The sequence below is a fragment of the Jaculus jaculus genome, chromosome 6 (assembly GCF_020740685.1).
Source record: "Jaculus jaculus isolate mJacJac1 chromosome 6, mJacJac1.mat.Y.cur, whole genome shotgun sequence".
Classification (NCBI taxonomy): Eukaryota; Metazoa; Chordata; class Mammalia; order Rodentia; family Dipodidae; genus Jaculus; species Jaculus jaculus.
The window spans coordinates 10,312,408-10,331,763 of record NC_059107.1 but is presented as its reverse complement, the minus strand read 5'-3'; the positions used below and the strand labels follow the sequence as shown (position 1 = coordinate 10,331,763).

At 45.3% G+C, this 19,356-nt stretch overlaps 1 protein-coding gene and 1 pseudogene across 1 annotated transcript in view; one reads left to right on the top strand and one right to left on the bottom strand.

Moving 5' to 3' along the window:
* Positions 1-19,356, top strand: part of Obscn (obscurin, cytoskeletal calmodulin and titin-interacting RhoGEF) — a 150,599-nt gene that overhangs the window by 34,482 nt on the left and 96,761 nt on the right. The window contains 3 exon segments of the mRNA XM_045151723.1: positions 796-1,071; positions 11,893-12,168; positions 15,155-15,430. Coding sequence (XP_045007658.1) covers positions 796-1,071; positions 11,893-12,168; positions 15,155-15,430 — 828 coding nt within the window.
* LOC105943948 lies at positions 7,299-7,636 on the bottom strand (annotated as a pseudogene).

The window sequence follows — 19,356 nt, the reverse complement described above, 5'->3', positions numbered from 1 at the left end:
GAAAAGGCAGTCACAGTGTTTGTACAGCAACAAACTTGTGCTGCATGTTACACAGATGGTGGCTCTTACAGACATGTGTGTGAGAGAAAAAAAAAATGGACCAGAATGCATTGAATGTGCTGAGAAGTATGTTGTGGGATGAAAACACCATTGTGTGAACTCACACAGTACTACTGTGCAGAAAGACAGCTGTGATGTTTTTGGGTGACACAGATTACACAGTCTAATCTTGGGCTGCACCCTTGACTGGGACATCAGAATGCATTGTATGACTTGTGTGATATCAAAGACTAGGCAAGAATAACTGATGAGGACAGAAGTCAAAGTAGAGGTACTTTTGAGTGTGGGTCCATGTGGATGGGAGCTGGAAATGTTGTGTTTGTCGATAAGTATGGGCTATATGGGAAGTGGTAGGTGCAGTCTAAAGGTCATTGAACTGTATACATACATGTGCACACTTTAAGTGTAGGTTACAATCCAGGTAGAATGTGGGCTATAGTGTAGAGCACCATGGTCACCAGCCCTGGGGATGTTGCATTCGGCAAGGAGGACCTGCTGTGCAGAGCTGGCCTTCTTGTAAGCCTGTAAGTGTAAGTGTTGGAATACCCCAGCTTTCTCATTGTAGCCTTGAAATGTTCCCCAAGTATACTTGAGCTTCTGAGACAGGAGACAGTCATATATTATTCCTCTGGACACATCATATTTACGACCTTAAGAATATAGTTTACGGGACCTTAAAGATCCAGTTTCTGTGAAATAGGTTGGTGGTAGCATTGTTTCCCTTCCTGTCCGCAGAGCCCAAGTTGGTGTTTGCCAAGGAGCAGCCAGCACGCAGCGAGGTGAAGGCAGAGGCTGGGGCCAGCGCCACACTGAGCTGCGAGGTGGCCCAGGCCCAGACGGAGGTGACGTGGTTCAAGGACGGGAAGAAGCTGAGCTCGAGCTCGAAGGTGCGCGTGGAGGCCTCGGGGTGCACGCGGCGGCTGGTGGTGCAGCAGGCGGGCAAGGCGGACGCCGGGGAGTACAGCTGCGAGGCCGCGGGCCAGAAGGTCGCCTTCCGCCTGGATGTCGCAGGTCAGTGTTGAAACACTAAGTTAGCCTTGGGTGGAGGTGATGTGAGCCTGGCTATGGCCCCGGCTGACCCTGTTGCTCTTTTCATTAGACCTCATCTCCTAAGGGCTCCCTTCTTCCTGCTTCTCGTTTTCACGCCTGTTCCTGAGCCAGTAGAGTTGAGCGGGAAGGGACAGGGGCCTGTTGGGAAGCTTGAGTGGCGTTTCTGTCGCCAGTAGTGGGAAATGTTCTGCACCTGGCTTGTGCAGTTCCTTCAGAGCCTGGTGGCCTCTGCTTGGATGCAGCCAGGTCCTCGACTCTACCACAAAGCAGGAAGAGTAAAGCAGAGTATGCAACTTTATTGATAAAGCGGAAAAAGACGAGGCACACCCGAGAGCCAGGTGCAGGCATCAGGAGAAGATCACACCTAAGTGACTCACTGTCGCTGTGTGATTTGGTGCCTTAGAGTCACTCAGTCTACAGCTAAGGTTAAGGATTAGGGAAAGCACGTGTTGATGTCTTCCTTTTTAAACCCACAGAGCTTTGTCCTTGAAGAGGAGACATTTTTAGGTCCAGTGTGTGGCTTGGTGCTGGGGAGGGGTGCTAGTAAAGACAACACCCATCAGAAGGCTACTTACACAGAGGTCCCAAGGAGGTTGGGCTTGAGGTTCATTTAATAATCTCACTTACCTCCTTTCTCAGAAGGGGAGTGCTGCTCCTTTTCAGGTGGTCTGCTCTGTTGTGTTGAAATTCCTGGCTGTCAGCCAGTGATGGAAACCAGAACCAGGAGAGTGAGGGGTCCTCTACTTTCTCACGTCTCCTCTTTCTCCTCACCAGCTGTTCTCACTCATTTTCACATAGTGTTTGACCATTCATTCTAAACCCCCACCCAGGACTCCCTGATACTGTGTGGTGCCCAGAACTGTGGCTGCTGGTGGCAGCCAGGTTGACTTGTGCTAGACCACATGCCTCTCCAGGGACTAGTTGGATTACCTGCCCTTTATAACCTGGTTGGTTTCCAAAAGCCCTCCCTCCCTTCACCACCACACGGGTCCCCACTCTGGAGAGACCTTTGGATTTGTTTCAACCAGGGTAAGGGGAAATGTTAGCCACACAATCATCATGGTATCAGCTCGAGACTAAACTTTGTGTTGTCAAGGCTTTGGGTTACTCTTCCCTCCTATGCCATGGAGGTGGCTGTTATCGGCACCCATGCAGAGAGCACCGAGCAGACCCATGACTTCTGTCCATGTCTCTGCAGAGGAAAACCATGGGCAGAGGATTGATAGATTAGGCACCTGTTCTGCTCCCAGGTGATGGGAAACTGGCTTTAAGGGATATCTTGTCTTACCTTTTTCTTTAGTTAGAGCATTCTGTTAGAATTTTCTCCCTAGAGTTTGATTTATAAGTTCAGAACTGGACAGGTGTAAATAAGTCAAGCTGCATGTAGTAGACAGCCTCACATCCAAACCAGGCACAATCATGGAAGGAAGGAAACTTATTTGATGCCTACAGCTCCAGGGGAAGTTCCAAAATGGCAAAACAACAACAACAAAAAAAAACAAAAAACCAAAACCAAAACAAAACAAAACAAAAAAAACCCTACAGTCACACCAGCACACAGAAGCCCGCTTCAGGATCCCAGGCCAAGCTCAGGCGCTCTTCTGGGTGCAGCCAGTGCAAAGCCTGGAGGACGTTCTGCCCTCCGCCCCCCCCCCAGGCCTCCTTCCTCTCTGTGGCCTCCCTGACCCTGTGTACCCATCTATTCCAGAGCCCAAGGTGGTGTTTGCCAAGGGGCAGCCAGCACGCAGTGAGGTGAAGGCAGAGGCTGGGGCCAGCGCCACGCTGAGCTGCGAGGTGGCCCAGGCCCAGACGGAGGTGACGTGGTTCAAGGACGGGAAGAAGCTGAGCTCGAGCTCGAAGATGCGCGTGGAGGCCTCGGGGTGCACGCGGCGGCTGGTGGTGCAGCAGGCGGGCAAGGCGGACGCCGGGGAGTACAGCTGCGAGACCGCGGGCCAGAAGGTCGCCTTCCATCTGGATATCACAGGTCAGTCCTTTGGGAATAGTAACTTACCCTTTTCTTTAAAAAATATTGTATTTTTATTTACTTGTGTGTGTGTGTGTGTGTGTGTGTGTGTGAGAGAGAGAGAGAGAGAGAGAGAGAGAGAGAGAGAGAGAGAATGGGCATGCCAGGGCCCCCAGCTACTGTAAACGAACTCCAAATGCATGTGCCACCTTGTACATCTGGCTTACTTGGGTCCTGGGGAATTGAACCTGGGTCATTTGGCTTCACAGGCAAGCACCTTAACCACTAAGCTATCTTGCCAGCCCAGTAACTTACTCTCGTATTTAGGTGATGCAGTGGCTGATGGCCTGGACAGTCCTTGGTACTTCATCTGTCTCCCACACTTACCTGTCATTTCTATACATGCCATGTGACAAGAGTCTTGGCAACGAAGGGCGTATTAGTTACTTCTCATGTTGCTGTGACCAAATGCCTGACAAAAAGCAGCATATGGAAGGAAAGGTTTTCTTTGGATTACTGTTTTATGAGACATAGTCCCTTGTGACAGGGAAGGAACGGGAAGCCGTCAGAAAAGAAAGCAAACACGAGTGGGGCCGGCTATCAAACCACAAGGCTCACCTCCAATGACCCAGTTCCTTCAGCAAGGCTCTTCCTCCTAAAGGCTGCACAGCCTTCCCAAATAGTGCCACCAGCCGGGGCCATGTGTTCAATCACGTGAGCCTGTGGGGGACGTTTCACATTCAAACCACACAGAGAGGTTTGTAGATAATGCAGGGGCTGTGTCCTTACACACCATGAGTTGTGTTTCCATGTGACAATAATTGTGAGCCCTGCTCAGCACCTGTTAAAATCCACAGGTGGTCCATGGCACCTCAGACACTGGCTTTTATCTTGCTGCATGGGTCTGAGGTCGACCGACCGGATGTTCCTTATCTGACGGGGTGGGGACTGTAAAAGTTTTCGGTGTGTGGGACATTCTACTCTCAATGCTCATGGCTCTGGATTCTCTGTTGCATGAACACTTAGCAAAATGTAGATTGGAACGTTATTGCATTTTCTGTGCAAATGGATGAACAGGGAGTTCACAGATATGTGCTGGGCTGCTTGTGAGGCTCACAATGTTGTTTTTTCCTGTTAGTCGCCTTCTTTCCCCAATTAGTCCTCGTTCTGCTTTTTGTTTTTGTTTGTTTGTTTTTTGTTTTTCAAGGTAGGGTCTCACTCTAGCCCAGGCTGACTTGGAATTCACTATGGAGTCTCAGGGTGGCCTCAAACTCACAGCGATCCTCCTACCTCTCTGCCTCCCAAGTGCTGGGATTAAAGGCATGTGTGTGCCACCACGTCCGCCTTTTTTATTTTTTTTTGAGGTAAGGTCTTGCTCTGGCACAAGCTGACCTGGAAATTTACATGTATTCTCAGTGAGTAAGGTGTATGCTACCACACCAGGCTCTGTCTGCTTTTATGTAATACATACATGTATATTTGTATACACTGATACATATGACATCAAATTATACATCCATATTGATACATGGTTAAGTGCAGACTGGACATATGATTCTTTTCTTCCCCCTTATCCTCTCCCTGCCTTTCTTTCTCCACCCTTTTAGACATCTTCATCTGCCTATATTTTCATGTCTCTTGTGTATACTTGTGTATATTTGAAAGATCTAAATTTCTACAAAGGAGTGAAATCATGCAGTACTCATCTTTCTGAGTCTATCTTATTTCACTCACTATGATCACCTACAATTGTACCTATTTTCCTTCAAATGGCATGACTTCACTCTTCTTTACATGTGAATAAAATTGCATTTTTTGTGTGCATGTATGTATGTATATTTATATGTCACAGTTTCTTTTTTAAAATATTTGAGACAGAGAAAGATAGATAGATAGATAGATAGAGAGAGAGAGAGAGAGAGAGGGAGAGAGAGAGGGAGAGAGAGAGGATGAGAATGGGCACGCCAGGGCCTCCAGCCACTGCAGACAAACTCTAGATGCATGTGCCCCCTTGTGCTTCTGGCTTACGTGGGTCCTGGAGAATCAAAGTGGGATCCTTTGACTTAGCAGGCAAGCAACTTAACCGCTAAGCCATCTTTCCAGCCCTGCCACAGTTTCTTTATCTAGTTATGTGTTGCTGGGCATTTAGGCTGGTTCCATGTCTTGACTATTGTGAACAGAGCAGCAGTAGACTTGTATATGTGTGTATCTCTATGGCATATGGACTTAGATTTTCTTTCAGATATATACCCAGGAGTGTTATAGCTGCGTCACATGGCAGTCATACTTTTAGTTTTGGGAGAAACATCCATGCTAATTTTCCTAGTGCCTGCACAAATTTTCTTTCTCCTGGAGCAGTGAATAAGGGCTCCTGTTTCCCCACGCCCTCAGTGTTATTTGTTGTCCTTTGTGTTCTTGATGACGGCTATTCTGACTCAGTGGCAGGGAATTTCAAAGCAGTATTAAGTGACATTCCTGATGGCTAAGGATGCCAAATGTTTCAAATATAGTTATTGATCATGTGTATTTCTTTTAATAATTGTCTGTTCAGTTCATTTGCCCATCTGTTGATTGGTTGATTGGTTTTGTCCTTTTTGAACTCTTCATATATTCCAAATATTAAATCCATGTCAGATATATAATGGGCAGATTTTTCCCATTCTGTAGATCATCCCACTCTGCTGATAATTTCACATATTACTGTGCAGATGCTTTTTAATCTCATGCATTCCCATTTGTACATTTTGGTACTATTTCCTGAGCCGTTGGGAGTCTTTTTATAAAATCCTTGCCTGTGCCGATATTTTGTTTTCTCCTAGAAATTTCAAAGTTTTAGATTTTACACTAAGGTCTATTAATGAGTTTTCAATTGATTTTTATGCAGGTACAACGTAGCATATTAGTTACTTGTTGTTATGACCAATGCCTGACAGAAGGCAACTTAGGGAAGGAAAGGGCTTACTCTACCTTACTTTTTTTTCTTTTTTCTTGTTTTTGAGGTAGGGTCTTATTCTAGCCCAGGCTGACCTGGAATTCACTATGTAGTCTCAGGGTGGCTTCAAATTCACGGTGATCCTCCTACCTCTGCCTCCCAAGTGCTGGGATTAAAGGCGTGTGCCACCACGCCTGGCTGGCTTACAATTTTGAGGAGCTTCATTCTCATTGTTTGTTAATTCTTTGCTTGTCTTCTGGTTCCCTTCCTCCTTCCATGTAGCCCCCTTTTGAATGACGAGAATTATATAAAACATATAATCTAGAAATTGCTCTGAGTTTTAATGTAAGTATCTACAGCTATAAGCCTTCCTCTGGGAACTGCCTTTGCTATATTTCAAGGATGCTGATAGATTATGTTTTCATTTCCATTTGATTATAGTCATTTTTGAATTTCTTCCCAGATTCCTTCAATGACCCACTGGTCACTTAAAAATAGTGCTGAATCTCCATATATCTGTATAGTTTCTGTGCTTTTTCATGCTGTTGATTTCTAGTTTTTGTCCATTTTGATCTGTCGGGATACAAGAACTGGTTTTTATCTTTTTGTATTTGTTAGGGCTTGTTTAAGACATAGGTCTTAAAATGTCACCTGTTTCAGAGACATTCATGAGTATTCCGTAGCCATTGCATAGAGTATTCTGTAAGTGTCTGTTAAGGCCATTTGATCTATGGTACAGTTTAACCCTATGGTTTCTTGTCTGTTTGATCTATGCATTGATGAGAATGGATTACTGAAGTCACCCACTATCACAGTGTCAGGACCTATCAACCCTTTTAGTGATTACTTCATGGAATTGGAGATCCATCATTATTGCATATATATTTATAATTGTTGCATCTTTTTTGATGGATTATTTTTCTAATACGTGGTGTATTTCTTTATTTCTTTTGGCTTAAAATATACTTCACTGGATACGGTATAGGTAGTCCTGCTTGGTTTTGTTTCTATTTATTTGGGCACTGGAGAATTGAACCTGGGCCATCAGGCTTTGCAAGCAAGTGCCTTTAACCACTGAGCCATTTTTCCAGCCCCTTGTTTATTCTTTTTTTGAGACCAACAACAGACTTCTTATTGAGTGTGTGTGTTACAAAAGGTTTAGTCAGGGGCTGGGGACTTAGCTCAGTGGATGAGTGCTTGCCTAGCAACTGTAAGGCTCTGGTTTCAGTCCTCAGCACCAGAAAAACAAAAACAAACAAACAAAAAACCCCAAAAGACAAAATCCCAAAAGGTTTAGTCAAAAAGACCAAAGCCCATGTCATCATCAGACTCCTCAGACTCTTCTTTTTGGCTTCTACTCTCTTCTCCTCAGCCAGGGCAGCTGTGGTGGCAGGGGCAGGGCCTCTTGTGAGCGCAGCGCCAGCCTCAGGAGCAGGCTCACCAGCCCCTACATTGAAGATGAGGCTCCCGATGTTGACATTAGCCAGGGACTTTGCAAACAAGCCAGGCCAAAAAGGTTTAGCGTTCACACCAGCTGCTTTAATGAGGGCATTGATCTTATCATCCATGACAGTCATTTCATCATTGTGCAGGATGAGAGCCAAGTAGATGCAGGCGAGCTTGGAGGCCATGGTGCAGAGTGCTGGACATGGTGCTAGTCACCAGATAAAGTGAGGGCCTCGCCCCAATGCGGCCTTAGCTTCCTTGGAAGAACCAAGCACCTTAGCGGCAGCTGAGGGATGCTTGTTTATTCTCTATTGACGAAAGACTGCAGTATTTGACTTTGGCGTTCACCTCCAGTATTCTTTCATCTGCTTAATCTAGTCTGTTGGTGATGCTGTTATGTTTCCATTTGCATTTATTTCATTTTCATTTCTAATTTTTTTTCAAGACTTCATTCTCCCTGCTGAATTTCCCATCCATGTTGCTAACATCTTATTTACATTCTGAATTTATATCTTTACCTCCTTCTTCAATTTGTTTCCTCTTTGACATCATTGATCATTTTTACAGGAAACTTTTGAAGTTTCTGTCAAGCATTTCAACTGTATCAATATCTTTGGTTTTGATACTTGAGGATTAATGGTTTTTTTTCGGAGGTCTCATGTTGTCTTACCTATTCATGTCTTTTTTTTGTTTCTTTTTTTCACTTTTTATTTTATTTTTTTTTATTGACAACTGCCATAATTGTAAACAATATCCCATGGTAATGCCCTCCCTCCCCGCCCACTTTCCCCTTTGAAACTCCACTCTTCATCATATCCCCTCCCCCTCTCAATCAGTCTCTCTCCTCTCTCTTATTTTGATGTCATGATCTTTTCCTTCTATTATGATGGTCTTGTGTAGGTAGTGTCAGGCACTGAGAGGTCATGGATATCCAAGCCATTTTGTGTCTGGAGGAGCATGTTGTAAGGAGTCCTACCCTTCTTTTTGCTCTTACATTCTTTCCATAACCTCTTCTGCAATGGAACCTGAGCCATAGAAGGTGTGATTGAGATATTTCAGTGCCGAGAACTCCTCTGTTACTTGTTCTCAGCACCTTGGTGCCTTCTGAGTCATCCCAAGGTCACTGCCAACTGAAAAAAAGGTTCTCTAAGCAAAAGTGACAGTAGCATTAATATATGTATATGAATATTAAGAGAAGTACTTACTGGGCAGTTTGATGAGCATAGTATATACATTTAGCCAGGCACTAGCAGACATTACACCCCTAAGGCTCATGACTACCCCTGCTGTAGGTTTTCAGTATCAGGGATGTATTCCCTCCCATGGAGCAGGCCACCAGTCAAATTAGAGGGTGGTTGGTTTCCCCCATGACAGACATGCCACTATTGCACCCCCGTTGGCTCATTTAGTCTGGCTGGCCAAATATAAGGCTTGTAGTGCCCACTGTTGGGTATCTTCACTGGTGATTTCTTTCTTTCTCATTGAACTGCATGAAGTGTGGCTTTTTCCAGCTTTCTGTCAGCTGGTCTACATGGAAGAGGTTTTCAGTTTAGCTCCAGAAGGATTTCTTAGTGAACTTGCAGCCCAAGTATGTAGAGTCTTCAGCAATAGGGTCTTGCCATTTATTCCTGGTGGGAAGCCAAGAGCCTTGTCAATGGCCTGTAATGTTTTGGGGGTATCAGGGACCTCCCTGGCCAACAACTCACTGGAAGGTATCCCATCCCTCGTACTGAAAAATTTCTAGTAACAATCTATGATTCCTGTGTGTTCCATTGTCCAAAAAATTAGGTTTCCATATGTCTTATTTATATCCTCTTAGATTTTGATTAGCCCTCCCTCCACCTTTCCTTTACTCGGTCTCTTCCCCTGACCTCACTCAGGCCTTTTTGTTGTGATTTATATGTCTGTTAGTTTGTGTAGTAGTTAGCCTCATGTTGCTGCGATGAACTTCTTTTTTAAAAAATTATTTTGTTTATTTTTATTTATTTATTTGAGAGTGACAGACAGAGAGAAAGAGGCGGGGGGGGGGGCATGCCAGGACTTCCAGCCACTGCACAGGAACTCCAGATGCATGTGCCTCCTTGTGAATCTGGCTAACATGGTTCCTGGGGAATCGAGCTTTGAACGGGGGTCCTTAGGCTTCACAGGCAAGCGCTTAACCGCTAAGCCATGAGATGAACTTCTAAAGGAGCTGCAGATATGGAAGGAAGGGAATTTATGCGAAGCTTACAGATTCAAGGGAAGTTCCATAAGGGCAGAAGGAGTTGGGCCCCCTTTCACAGGCCCATGGAGAGAGAGAGAGGAAGAGAGAGAGAGAGAGAGAGAGAAGCAACCACACCAAAAACAGCAAGAACGCTTCAGGAACTGAAGGCAGAGCTCCTGCACTTTGCATATCTTTAGAGTGGAATTCCCAATCCACCCTAACACCTTAGGGCTGGACCCTGGGATCTGCCCAATGACACCCCCTCCTGCCAAGCAGCTGGAGAAGTAAACTATAAGCTTTACTAAAACTTCTGAATCTATTGGGGGACATCCATTCAAACCCCCACAGTTTTTATATCTCTTCAGGTTTTATTTAGGGATATTCTTTTTTTCTTAAATTTTTTTTTATTAACAACTTCCATGATTATAAAAAATATCCCATGGTAATGCCCTCCCTCCCCCCACTTTCCCTTTTGAAATTCCATTCTCCATTATATCCCTTCCCCCTCTCAATCAGTCTCTCTTTTATTTTGATGTCGTGATCTTTTCTTCCTCTTATGAAGGTCTTGTGTAGGTAGTGTCAGGCACTGTGAGGCCATGGATATCCAGGCCATTTTGTGTCTGGGGGGAGCACATTGTAAGGAGTCCTACCCTTCCTTTGGCTCTTACATTCTTTCTGCCACCTCTTCCACAATAGACTCTGAGCCTTAGAAGGTGTGATAGAGATATTGCAGTTTGGAGCACTCCTGTCACTTCTTTCTAGCACCATGATGCCTTCTGAGTCATAGGGATATTCCTAATGAAGAGCCTTTTTGAGGGCTCAGTCTCCAGTACCAGTCAAGGAAGAGAAAAAGCACCAAGACCCTTAAAAGGCTAATATAAGTATACCAGAACAATTGATCAGTGAATTCAGAGCAGCCTGTGTTCAAGCAGGGTCGTCCTCTGCCTCTTCGTCCCACCCTGTTGCAGAGAAAGGATGTTCTTTGCAACAACAGTGAAAAGACTTAACTAAGCAGAGGAAGAAAACATAATACTAGATATACACCTCACCTCACTGCCAGAGAGCCAGCTGCTGGTGAATGAGAGCCCTCAAAGTGAAGTTTAAGTAGGTTTTTTTTTTTGAGGGGGGGTGGTATTACAGGCTGTGTAACAACTTCAAGGTAATAGCAGCAGATTCATGGACAGGCATTAGCCACACAACAAATGGATAGATTTGCCTGCCATGAAACTAGTAAGTTGATCCCCCAGAAGGCACCAAAGAGTCAAAGGCAGAGCCTGCACATGGGGAAGGCAGTTATGACAAATATAAACACCAACATTTTAGCAGGGATTTATATCAGGAGCTTTTTTTTTTTTTTGAGGTAAGGTCTCACTCTGGCCTAGGCTGACCTGGAATTCACTATGGAGTCTCAGGGTGGCCTCAAACCCATGGCGATCCTCCTACCTCTGCCTCCCAAGTGCTAGGATTAAAGGCATGCGCCACCACGCCCGGCGTGAGGAGCTCTTAAAAGGAATACAAAAACCATGATGTTATAGAAAATTGGGTAAAACCAAAAAAATATACCAATCTTTGTGAGCTGGGCGTGGTGGCTCACACCTTTAATCCCAGCACTGGGGAAGCAGAGGTAGGAGGATCACCATAAGTTTGAGGCTACCCTGAGAATACAGAGTGAATTCCAGGTCAGTCTGGGCTAGAGCGAGACGAGACCTTACCTTGAAAAATAAATTTAAAAAAAAATTTAAAAAAAAAGAAGAAGAAGAAGAAAAGAAAAGGAGAGAAAACTGGGTGAAACGATCTGTGACGGCACGGGGCCGGGGCACACACTGTTGGCCAAAGACGTCGTCAACTCTACTGTCAGGTCCAGGCAGGAGAAGGCCACAAGTGGTCCAGATGCTGCCCGAGATGCAGCAGCCAGTGATGCTCAGAGCAGGGCTCTCAGTGCTGGTGCCGGTGTGCCCTGCACAGTCCTAGGGATACACTCCATTGTCACCGAGGGACAGATGCACATGTGTCCTGACCACAGCTCCTCCCTGAAGGAATCTTACATAGAGACTGCTCCCACATCTCTTAGAACAGCCCCTGCAGTATGACAGGATGTGTAAGTGATGAACTGGTATTTGTGCTGCTTCTGGGGGCAGTCAGTGCAAAAGCCGCAGGACGTTCTGCCCTCCAGACACCCCCTCCACACCTCCTTCCTCTCTGTGGCCTCCCTTACCCTGTGCGCCCCATCTATTCCAGAGCCCAAGTTGGTGTTTGCCAAGGAGCAGCCAGCACGCAGCGAGGTGAAGGCAGAGGCTGGGGCCAGCGCCACGCTGAGCTGCGAGGTGGCCCAGGCCCAGACGGAGGTGACGTGGTTCAAGGACGGGAAGAAGCTGAGCTCGAGCTCGAAGGTGCGCGTGGAGGCCTCGGGGTGCACGCGGCGGCTGGTGGTGCAGCAGGCGGGCAAGGCGGACGCCGGGGAGTACAGCTGCGAGGCCGCGGGCCAGAAGGTCGCCTTCCGCCTCAACATTCCAGGTCAGTTGTTTAAGGACATTCACTTTGCTTGTCTGTGTCTGTGTGTAGAACGGAAAGATCCGGGCCTGGTGGATTTACTCCTGAGACTAGAGCAGATGCTTTCCAGAGGCAGTTAGAAAGTCAGTGTGAGTATTCTCTCTAGAGTTTGATTTAGAAATGAAGTAGCATATGGGAAGACATATGGAAAACGAGGAAGGAATGTTCAGACGTCTACAACTGTGATGAATCAGTTTTGTTGCAAGAAAATTCCAAATGTGATTAGGTGGTCAAATTCCCTTTTTCTATTTTTAAAAAAGACATGGAAGGGGAAGGGGAACTGGTCGAAAAGAGAGGAGCAGCACAGGAGTGGGAGGGGACAGTGAGGGGGTAATGCGGACAGAAGTGACCGAGGGACGAGCTCGTCCAGTGGCATTCTCTGTTCACGCTGCCTCACTTATGTCACAGAATGTCCTAGCACTTTATCTGCCTGCCTTTCCCTGGCTGCCAGACAGCAGTCTGACACAATGTTCATCTCCCTTCCCTAACTTGACTCAGTGTCAAATAGTGGCTAAGTGCCTGTGCTACCTTGGGTGCCACCAGAGAGCACTTTGGCGTCCCCTCAGTATGCAGTGGTTTGGGAGTGTGTGGAGACACCCCAAACCAGCAAGGCAGCAAACCAAAAACCTTTCTCTGCATCTTTACTAGATTTTATTTGAAGCACATGTGCTACATTACTTCATGGTAATAGTTCAATTTGGCCACTTCCTAGGAATCTATATCGAAAGGGGCACAAGGGGCTGGAGAGATGACTCAGCAGCTGGAGGTGCTTGCAAGCCTGCCAGGCTAACTTCCCAGCACCCACAAAGTGGCACACGTGTAATCCCAATGTGCCCACAGCAGTGGGAGGTAGAGCCAGCAGATTCTAGAAGCTCATGGCCCGCTAGACTGGTGCACACTCAGTGACAAAAACAAGGGACACTTTGTCTCAAGCAAAGTGGAAGGAGAGGATAAACACCCCAAGGTTGCCCTCAGGCCCCCACCCCTGTGCTGTGGCACATGCAGGCCCATACCCACACCCATAAACACAGCTATCCGACCATCCGGCCATCCACACATGCACATGCATAATGATAAAAAAAAAGTGTCACAGGAGAAGTAGAAATTATTTATTTTGCATGTGCATGGTGGTGGTGGTGGTGGTGGTGGTGTGTGTGTGTGTGTGTGTGTGTGTGTGTGTGTGTCAGGATGTATGCACTTGTGTATGCTGAAATGGCTCCCTATGAGTGTGTCTTTGGAAGCCAGAGGAGAATACTGGGTGCCCCTCCATCACTCACTCGCTTGTTTTTCCTTGAGAAGTCTCTTACAGACTGTAGAGCTTGCTGTTTTTTCATGAGCTCTAATGATTTTCCAGTCTCTGCTCCTCACGGCACTGGGATTACAGATGTGAGTGTCTACACCCAGCTGTTTACGTACTGGGGGAGTTGAACTGGCAACTCAGGCTCTCTTTGGACCTCATGATTTTGCAGGAAGCATTCTTAACTGCTGAGCCCCAAGAAGTAGAAATTTTGAACAGTCCTAAAGGCTTTTTATAAAATTTAATTTATTTATCTGAGAGAAACACACACACACACACACACACACACACACACACAGACAGAGAGAGAGAGAGAGAGAGAGAGAGAGAGAGAGGGAGAGAGAATGAATATGGGCGCACCATCTCTAGCCACTGCAAACAAACTCCAGACACATTGCCACCTTGTGCATATGGCTTATGTGGGTCCTGGGGAATAGAACCCTATGAATATATGTGGCTATTTGTTGAGAAAGATGAAAAACATGTTTTTCCATCTTCATAGAGACTATTCTAGACAGCAGACAAAGGAAACACTCTGTCAGTCACTCTCCCAATAGTCTTCTGTGTAAACACATTGCAGGTACTGGCACATGACAAGGAACGTGACTAGAATTAAATTCACCAGCCAGTCTTTAAGGGCATCAAGGGAAAATACCAGCAAACCGAACTCAGTCGTACATGGAGGACAATACCTTGTAATTGATGAATCTTGAATTCATGTTTGATAACGTTTAGCATCAGTTTATGTCATGAAATTCTTAATAACTATATATAGAAGTATGTTTAATTTGATAAATACTACAAAAAACATGTCACATAATGTGATATTAAAAAAAGAGATCTTTGGAGCCAGGCATGGTGGCACATGCCTTTAATCCCAGCACTCAGGAGACAGAGGTAGAGGATTGCCATGAGTTTGAAGCCACCCTGAGACTACAGAGTGAATTCCATGTCAGCCTGAGCTAGAGTGAGACCCTACCTCAAAAAAAACAAAAACAAAAACAAAAACAAAACAACAACAAAGAAAGAGATCTTTGAGCCGGTCGTGGTGGCACATGCCTTTAATCCCAGCACTTGGGAGGCAGAGGTATGAGGATTGCCGTGAGTTCAAGGCCACCCTGAGACTACGTAGTGAATTCCAGGTCAGCCTGGACTAGAGTGAAACCCCTACCTCAAAAAAAAAAAAAAAAAAAAAGAGAGAGATCTTTGGGCTGGAAAGATAGCTTAGTGGTTAAGGCACCTGCCTTCAAAGCCAAAGGACCTACGTTCAATTCCCCAGGACCCACGTAAGCCAGATGCACAAGGTAGTGTATGCATCTGGAGTTCATTTGCAGCAGTTGGAAGCCCTGGTGTGCCCATTTCTCCCCCCCCCATCTCTCCTGCTTTGTCTCTCAAATAAATTAATTAATAAAATAAAAAAGTGCTCCTTAAAAGATTTGCATTTTGGATAGGGAACGACATGGGGAAGCCCACTGTCACACTTCCACCTGACACCAGGTAGGAGGGTAAAATGTAAATAAAAGGTATAAAAGTTGAAGAAAATGTACAAGGAATCCCATATTAGATGAAAGCGAAATGAAAAACATCCCAGAAATTAATTATTAAACCTCATAGACGATGTTTCTGACCCAGTGTGTCCCCTTCTGTCCCCAGAGCCCAAGGTGGTGTTTGCCAAGGAGCAGCCAGCACGCAGCGAGGTGAAGGCAGAGGCTGGGGCCAGCGCCACGCTGAGCTGCGAGGTGGCCCAGGCCCAGACGGAGGTGACGTGGTTCAAGGACGGGAAGAAGCTGAGCTCGAGCTCGAAGGTGCGCGTGGAGGCCTCGGGGTGCACGCGGCGGCTGGTGGTGCAGCAGGCGGGCAAGGCGGACGCCGGGGAGTACAGCTGCGAGGCCGTGGGCCAGAAGGTCGCCTTCCGCCTGGATGTCGCAGGTCAGTGTTGAGACACTTCATTAATTAGCCTTGCGTGGGGTGATGTGAGTCTGGCTATGGCCCAGGCCAACCCTGATGCTTTCTCATTTGATACCGTCTCTGCCCATCTGCCATCGCCATCCTCTCTGCCAGTTTCATCCTCATGGATGGGCCCAGTGGCACTGGTGGGCCGTGCTCGGCATGGCCAGCTCCTCTACCTCCATCCCATTTGTGTCTCAGGCGATGTTGCCATGTGTCCTGTTTACTCTGACATTACCACCAGCTGCTCAGACCCCACAGTGGTCCCTGGTGTCCTGGATTCTGGTCCCACTGGCCATACAAGGCTTAGGTGACAAGTGTCTCTCTCCAGGGTCTCTCCTACAGCTTTGTGTTATCAGACCCACTTCCACACGAGGCCTTTTCCTATCTGGAGAGATTTCTGTTCATTTTTAGTCAGAGTGGGGAAATTTCAGCCACTAGATACTTGATACTGTGTCCATACTGAATATGGGGCTATCAGGGTTCAGTTCGGTGTTCATTTTCTCACACGTACAGATGCTCTGCTTTATTTATGGCATAATCTAGACCCATGTTTTGTGCATGCCTGTGCAAAGCACATACAGAGTGTACAGAGGTAGACACGCACAGTCCCATGCATGGTGAGCCACACACCCTGTTCCCTTCATGTTCACTGAGACTGGGATCAAAACCAGGGACTGGCTTATGCTGTAGTCAGGACAAGCTATGTTCCACTGTGATTACCCAGTGCAAGCGCACCTACTCTGTACAAGAATCCCTGTTGGAATTTGTTTCTAGATCTCAAGATAGAAAGGAATAAGTAGCTTACAGACATTGGCACACTCTGCCAACAGTGAGTTGTCGTCTGTCATCAAGCAGCCTGCAGGGTATTTCACTCATGACTCTGCATCTCTGATCTCAGGACCTCATGTGCTTTCACAGCATCCTTCTTTTTCCTTTTAGGGGAGCACTGAATTCAGTTAGTGTTGGCTGTGGTTCAGTAGTGATGCCTATATGTCACCACGCAGCCGTCAGTGCGCCAGCACTGTTGAACATAATTCCTTGGAAAACCCACAATGCTCCCAGATTAGAAACTTTCTGACTGCCAACAGAGCACCACAGGTCAAAAATGCCACACACAAGCTGGAGAAATGGCTTAGCAGTTAAGCGCTTGCCTGTGAAGCCTAAAGACCCAAGTTCAAGGCTCAATTCCCCAGGACCCACGTTAGCCAGATGTACAAGGGGGCACATGGGTCTGGAGTTCCTTTGCAGTGGCTGGATGCCCTGGCATGCTCATTCTCTCTCTCTGCCTCTTTCTCTCTCTGTCTGTCACTCTCAAATAAATAAATAAAAATAAGCAAAACAAAAATGTGCTACACACATTTTTCTTTCATGCACAAAATTATTTAAAATGCTACTTAAGATTGTATTCAGACTCTGTGTTTAAGATGTATATGAAATGTAAATGAATTTTGCATTAAGGGTTTGGTTCTAGCCTATGAAATTTAAATATTTCAACAAATCTGCAATCTGAAATACTTGACACACTTGGTCCCAAACATTTCAAATAAGGGATTTAGCATATATATGTATCTTTATCTGTATCTAGCTCTTCTAATTTGATTAGGTAACAAAATCCACATTATTTGTTTTAATATTTTATTTATTAGGGAGAGAGAGAGTGAGAAAATGAATGGGCATGTCAGGTCTCCAACCACTGCAAATGAACTCCACCTTGTGCATCTGGCTTACCTGGGTCCTGAGGAATCAAACCTGGGTCCTTTGGGTTTGCAGGCAAATGCCTTAACCACTAAGCCCTCTCTCCAGCTCTTCAACTTCTATTTTTGACATATTATTTTAATAGAGTGTGACAATATTTTTTACAAGTAAATTTGAAAAGTTTTCCAGTTTCTAAAAAGCCGGATAAATACTGGGCCAAGAAAAAATAGCCAACTCAAGCAGTCCTGCCTGCAGTTAATGAGTAGGACCAGTGGTAATAACTCTTTTCACTGAACGCGAAATTATTCTATGGTCATAGAGATTCTTTTAGAGTATAGAAAAAGGAGATACTGTAATTCTGTTTCTATAAACAGCATAACATTGCTGCTGAATCTGCCCAGGAAATAATTCATATTTCAGGCCAATCTCTTATGGGTATTACGGATAATTTGTAAAATGAAATTCCAGAGAGCTGAGCTCAGGAGTGTATCAAGAGAATCATACATTGTGGTGAGAGCCATTGCCCAGGATCAGCAGTCTAGTTTATTATAGTAACAGAAAATGAGCACAAGGCCCAGCCTCAGTTGACTGAACAGACATGATGCAATGCTTATCTCAGTAAGTGCAGATCAAAGGATTTGATTAAAAAAAAAAAAAAAAAGCCAGGTATGGTGGCACATGCCTTTGATCCCAGCACTTGGGAAGCAGAAATAGGAGGATCACCATGCCTTCAAGGCCACCTTGAGACTACATAGTGAATTCCATATCAGCCTGGGCTAGAGTGAGACCCTACCTTGAAAAATAAATAAATAAACCAATGTAAATTCAAAAGCAATGTTTGAGAAGATTTATCATTGGTCACGTGTCACTGAACAGGTTCTTTGTTAACTTGATAAGCAGGACTGCGCATATGACAATGTGAAACCTTGAGAGCTTTCTCTTTGAGATCAGGAACACAAGGAAGCCAGACATTACTGTGTGGCCAACATTGTGCTGCACAATTAGGAAGAAAATATGAAAAAAGTAAAAGCTTAAAAATGTACAGATGATACAATTCATCCAAAAGATAATAGACTTAGTAACAGTTGAGAGAGAATACTGCATATAAAAATCAATATTAAAAAATAAAACAAAGCCAGGCGTGGTGGCACTCGCCTTTAATCCCAGCACTCGGGAGGCAGAAGTAGGAGGATCAACATGAGTTCGAGGCCACCCTGAGATGACATAGTGAATTCCAGGTCAGCCTGAGCTAGAGTGAGACCCTACCTTGACCTTCCCCCCAAAAAAATAACAAAAAATAAAACAAAACATTGGGCTGGGTGTGATGGCATCCCCTTTTAATCCCAGCACTTGGGAAACAGAGGTAGTGGAATCACCATGAGTTCAAGGCCCCCTTGAGACTATAGAGTGAATTTCAGGTCAGCCTGGGCTATAGAGAGACCCTACCTCAAAGAAAAAAAAAAGTTGAGCTGTGAAGTTGCCTTGTGGTTAAAGGTTCTTGCTTTCAAAGCCTTCAGTCTTGGTTCAATTCCCAAGCTATTCATATAAGCCAGATGCAAAAAGAGGCACAGACATTTAGTGTTCATTTACAGGGACAACACACACACGCGTGCACACACACACACCATATATATGTATGTATGTATGTATGTATGTATGTATATGGTATAATTTAAAAAAATCTTCACCATAAATTAGCAATGAGCAGTTCGAAACAAAGTTTAAATTTTCCCTGTGGCTTCAACAGTGTTGTGTTTATGAATGCAAGCCCAGTTGTGTGGAGTGCAAAGCACTTTTGAGAAATGGCAAGATCAACATGAATGGTTAGAAATATATGGAAGCAGGGCTGGGGAGATGGCTTGGTGGTTACAGTGCTTACCTGTGTAGCCTAAGGACCCAGGTTCGATTTCCTAGTACTTACATAAGTCAGATGCACATGGTGGCACATATGTCTGGAGTTCGTTTCTCTATCTGCCACTTGCTTTCTCTCAAATAAATAAATAATTAAATAAATAAACAAATAAATAAAATAAACTATATAAAAAGAAATATATGGACGCATCAAAGATGTCTAGTCCTGATCCCCGTCCAAGCAGAGTGCTTTGCAGTGTTGTAGGTGCAGAGTGAAAGTGACAAGTAGATTGTGCAGCCAACGATAGCCAGTAAAAAGAACCATCTTGGGCACCGACTGTACCAGGTACCAGGACTGT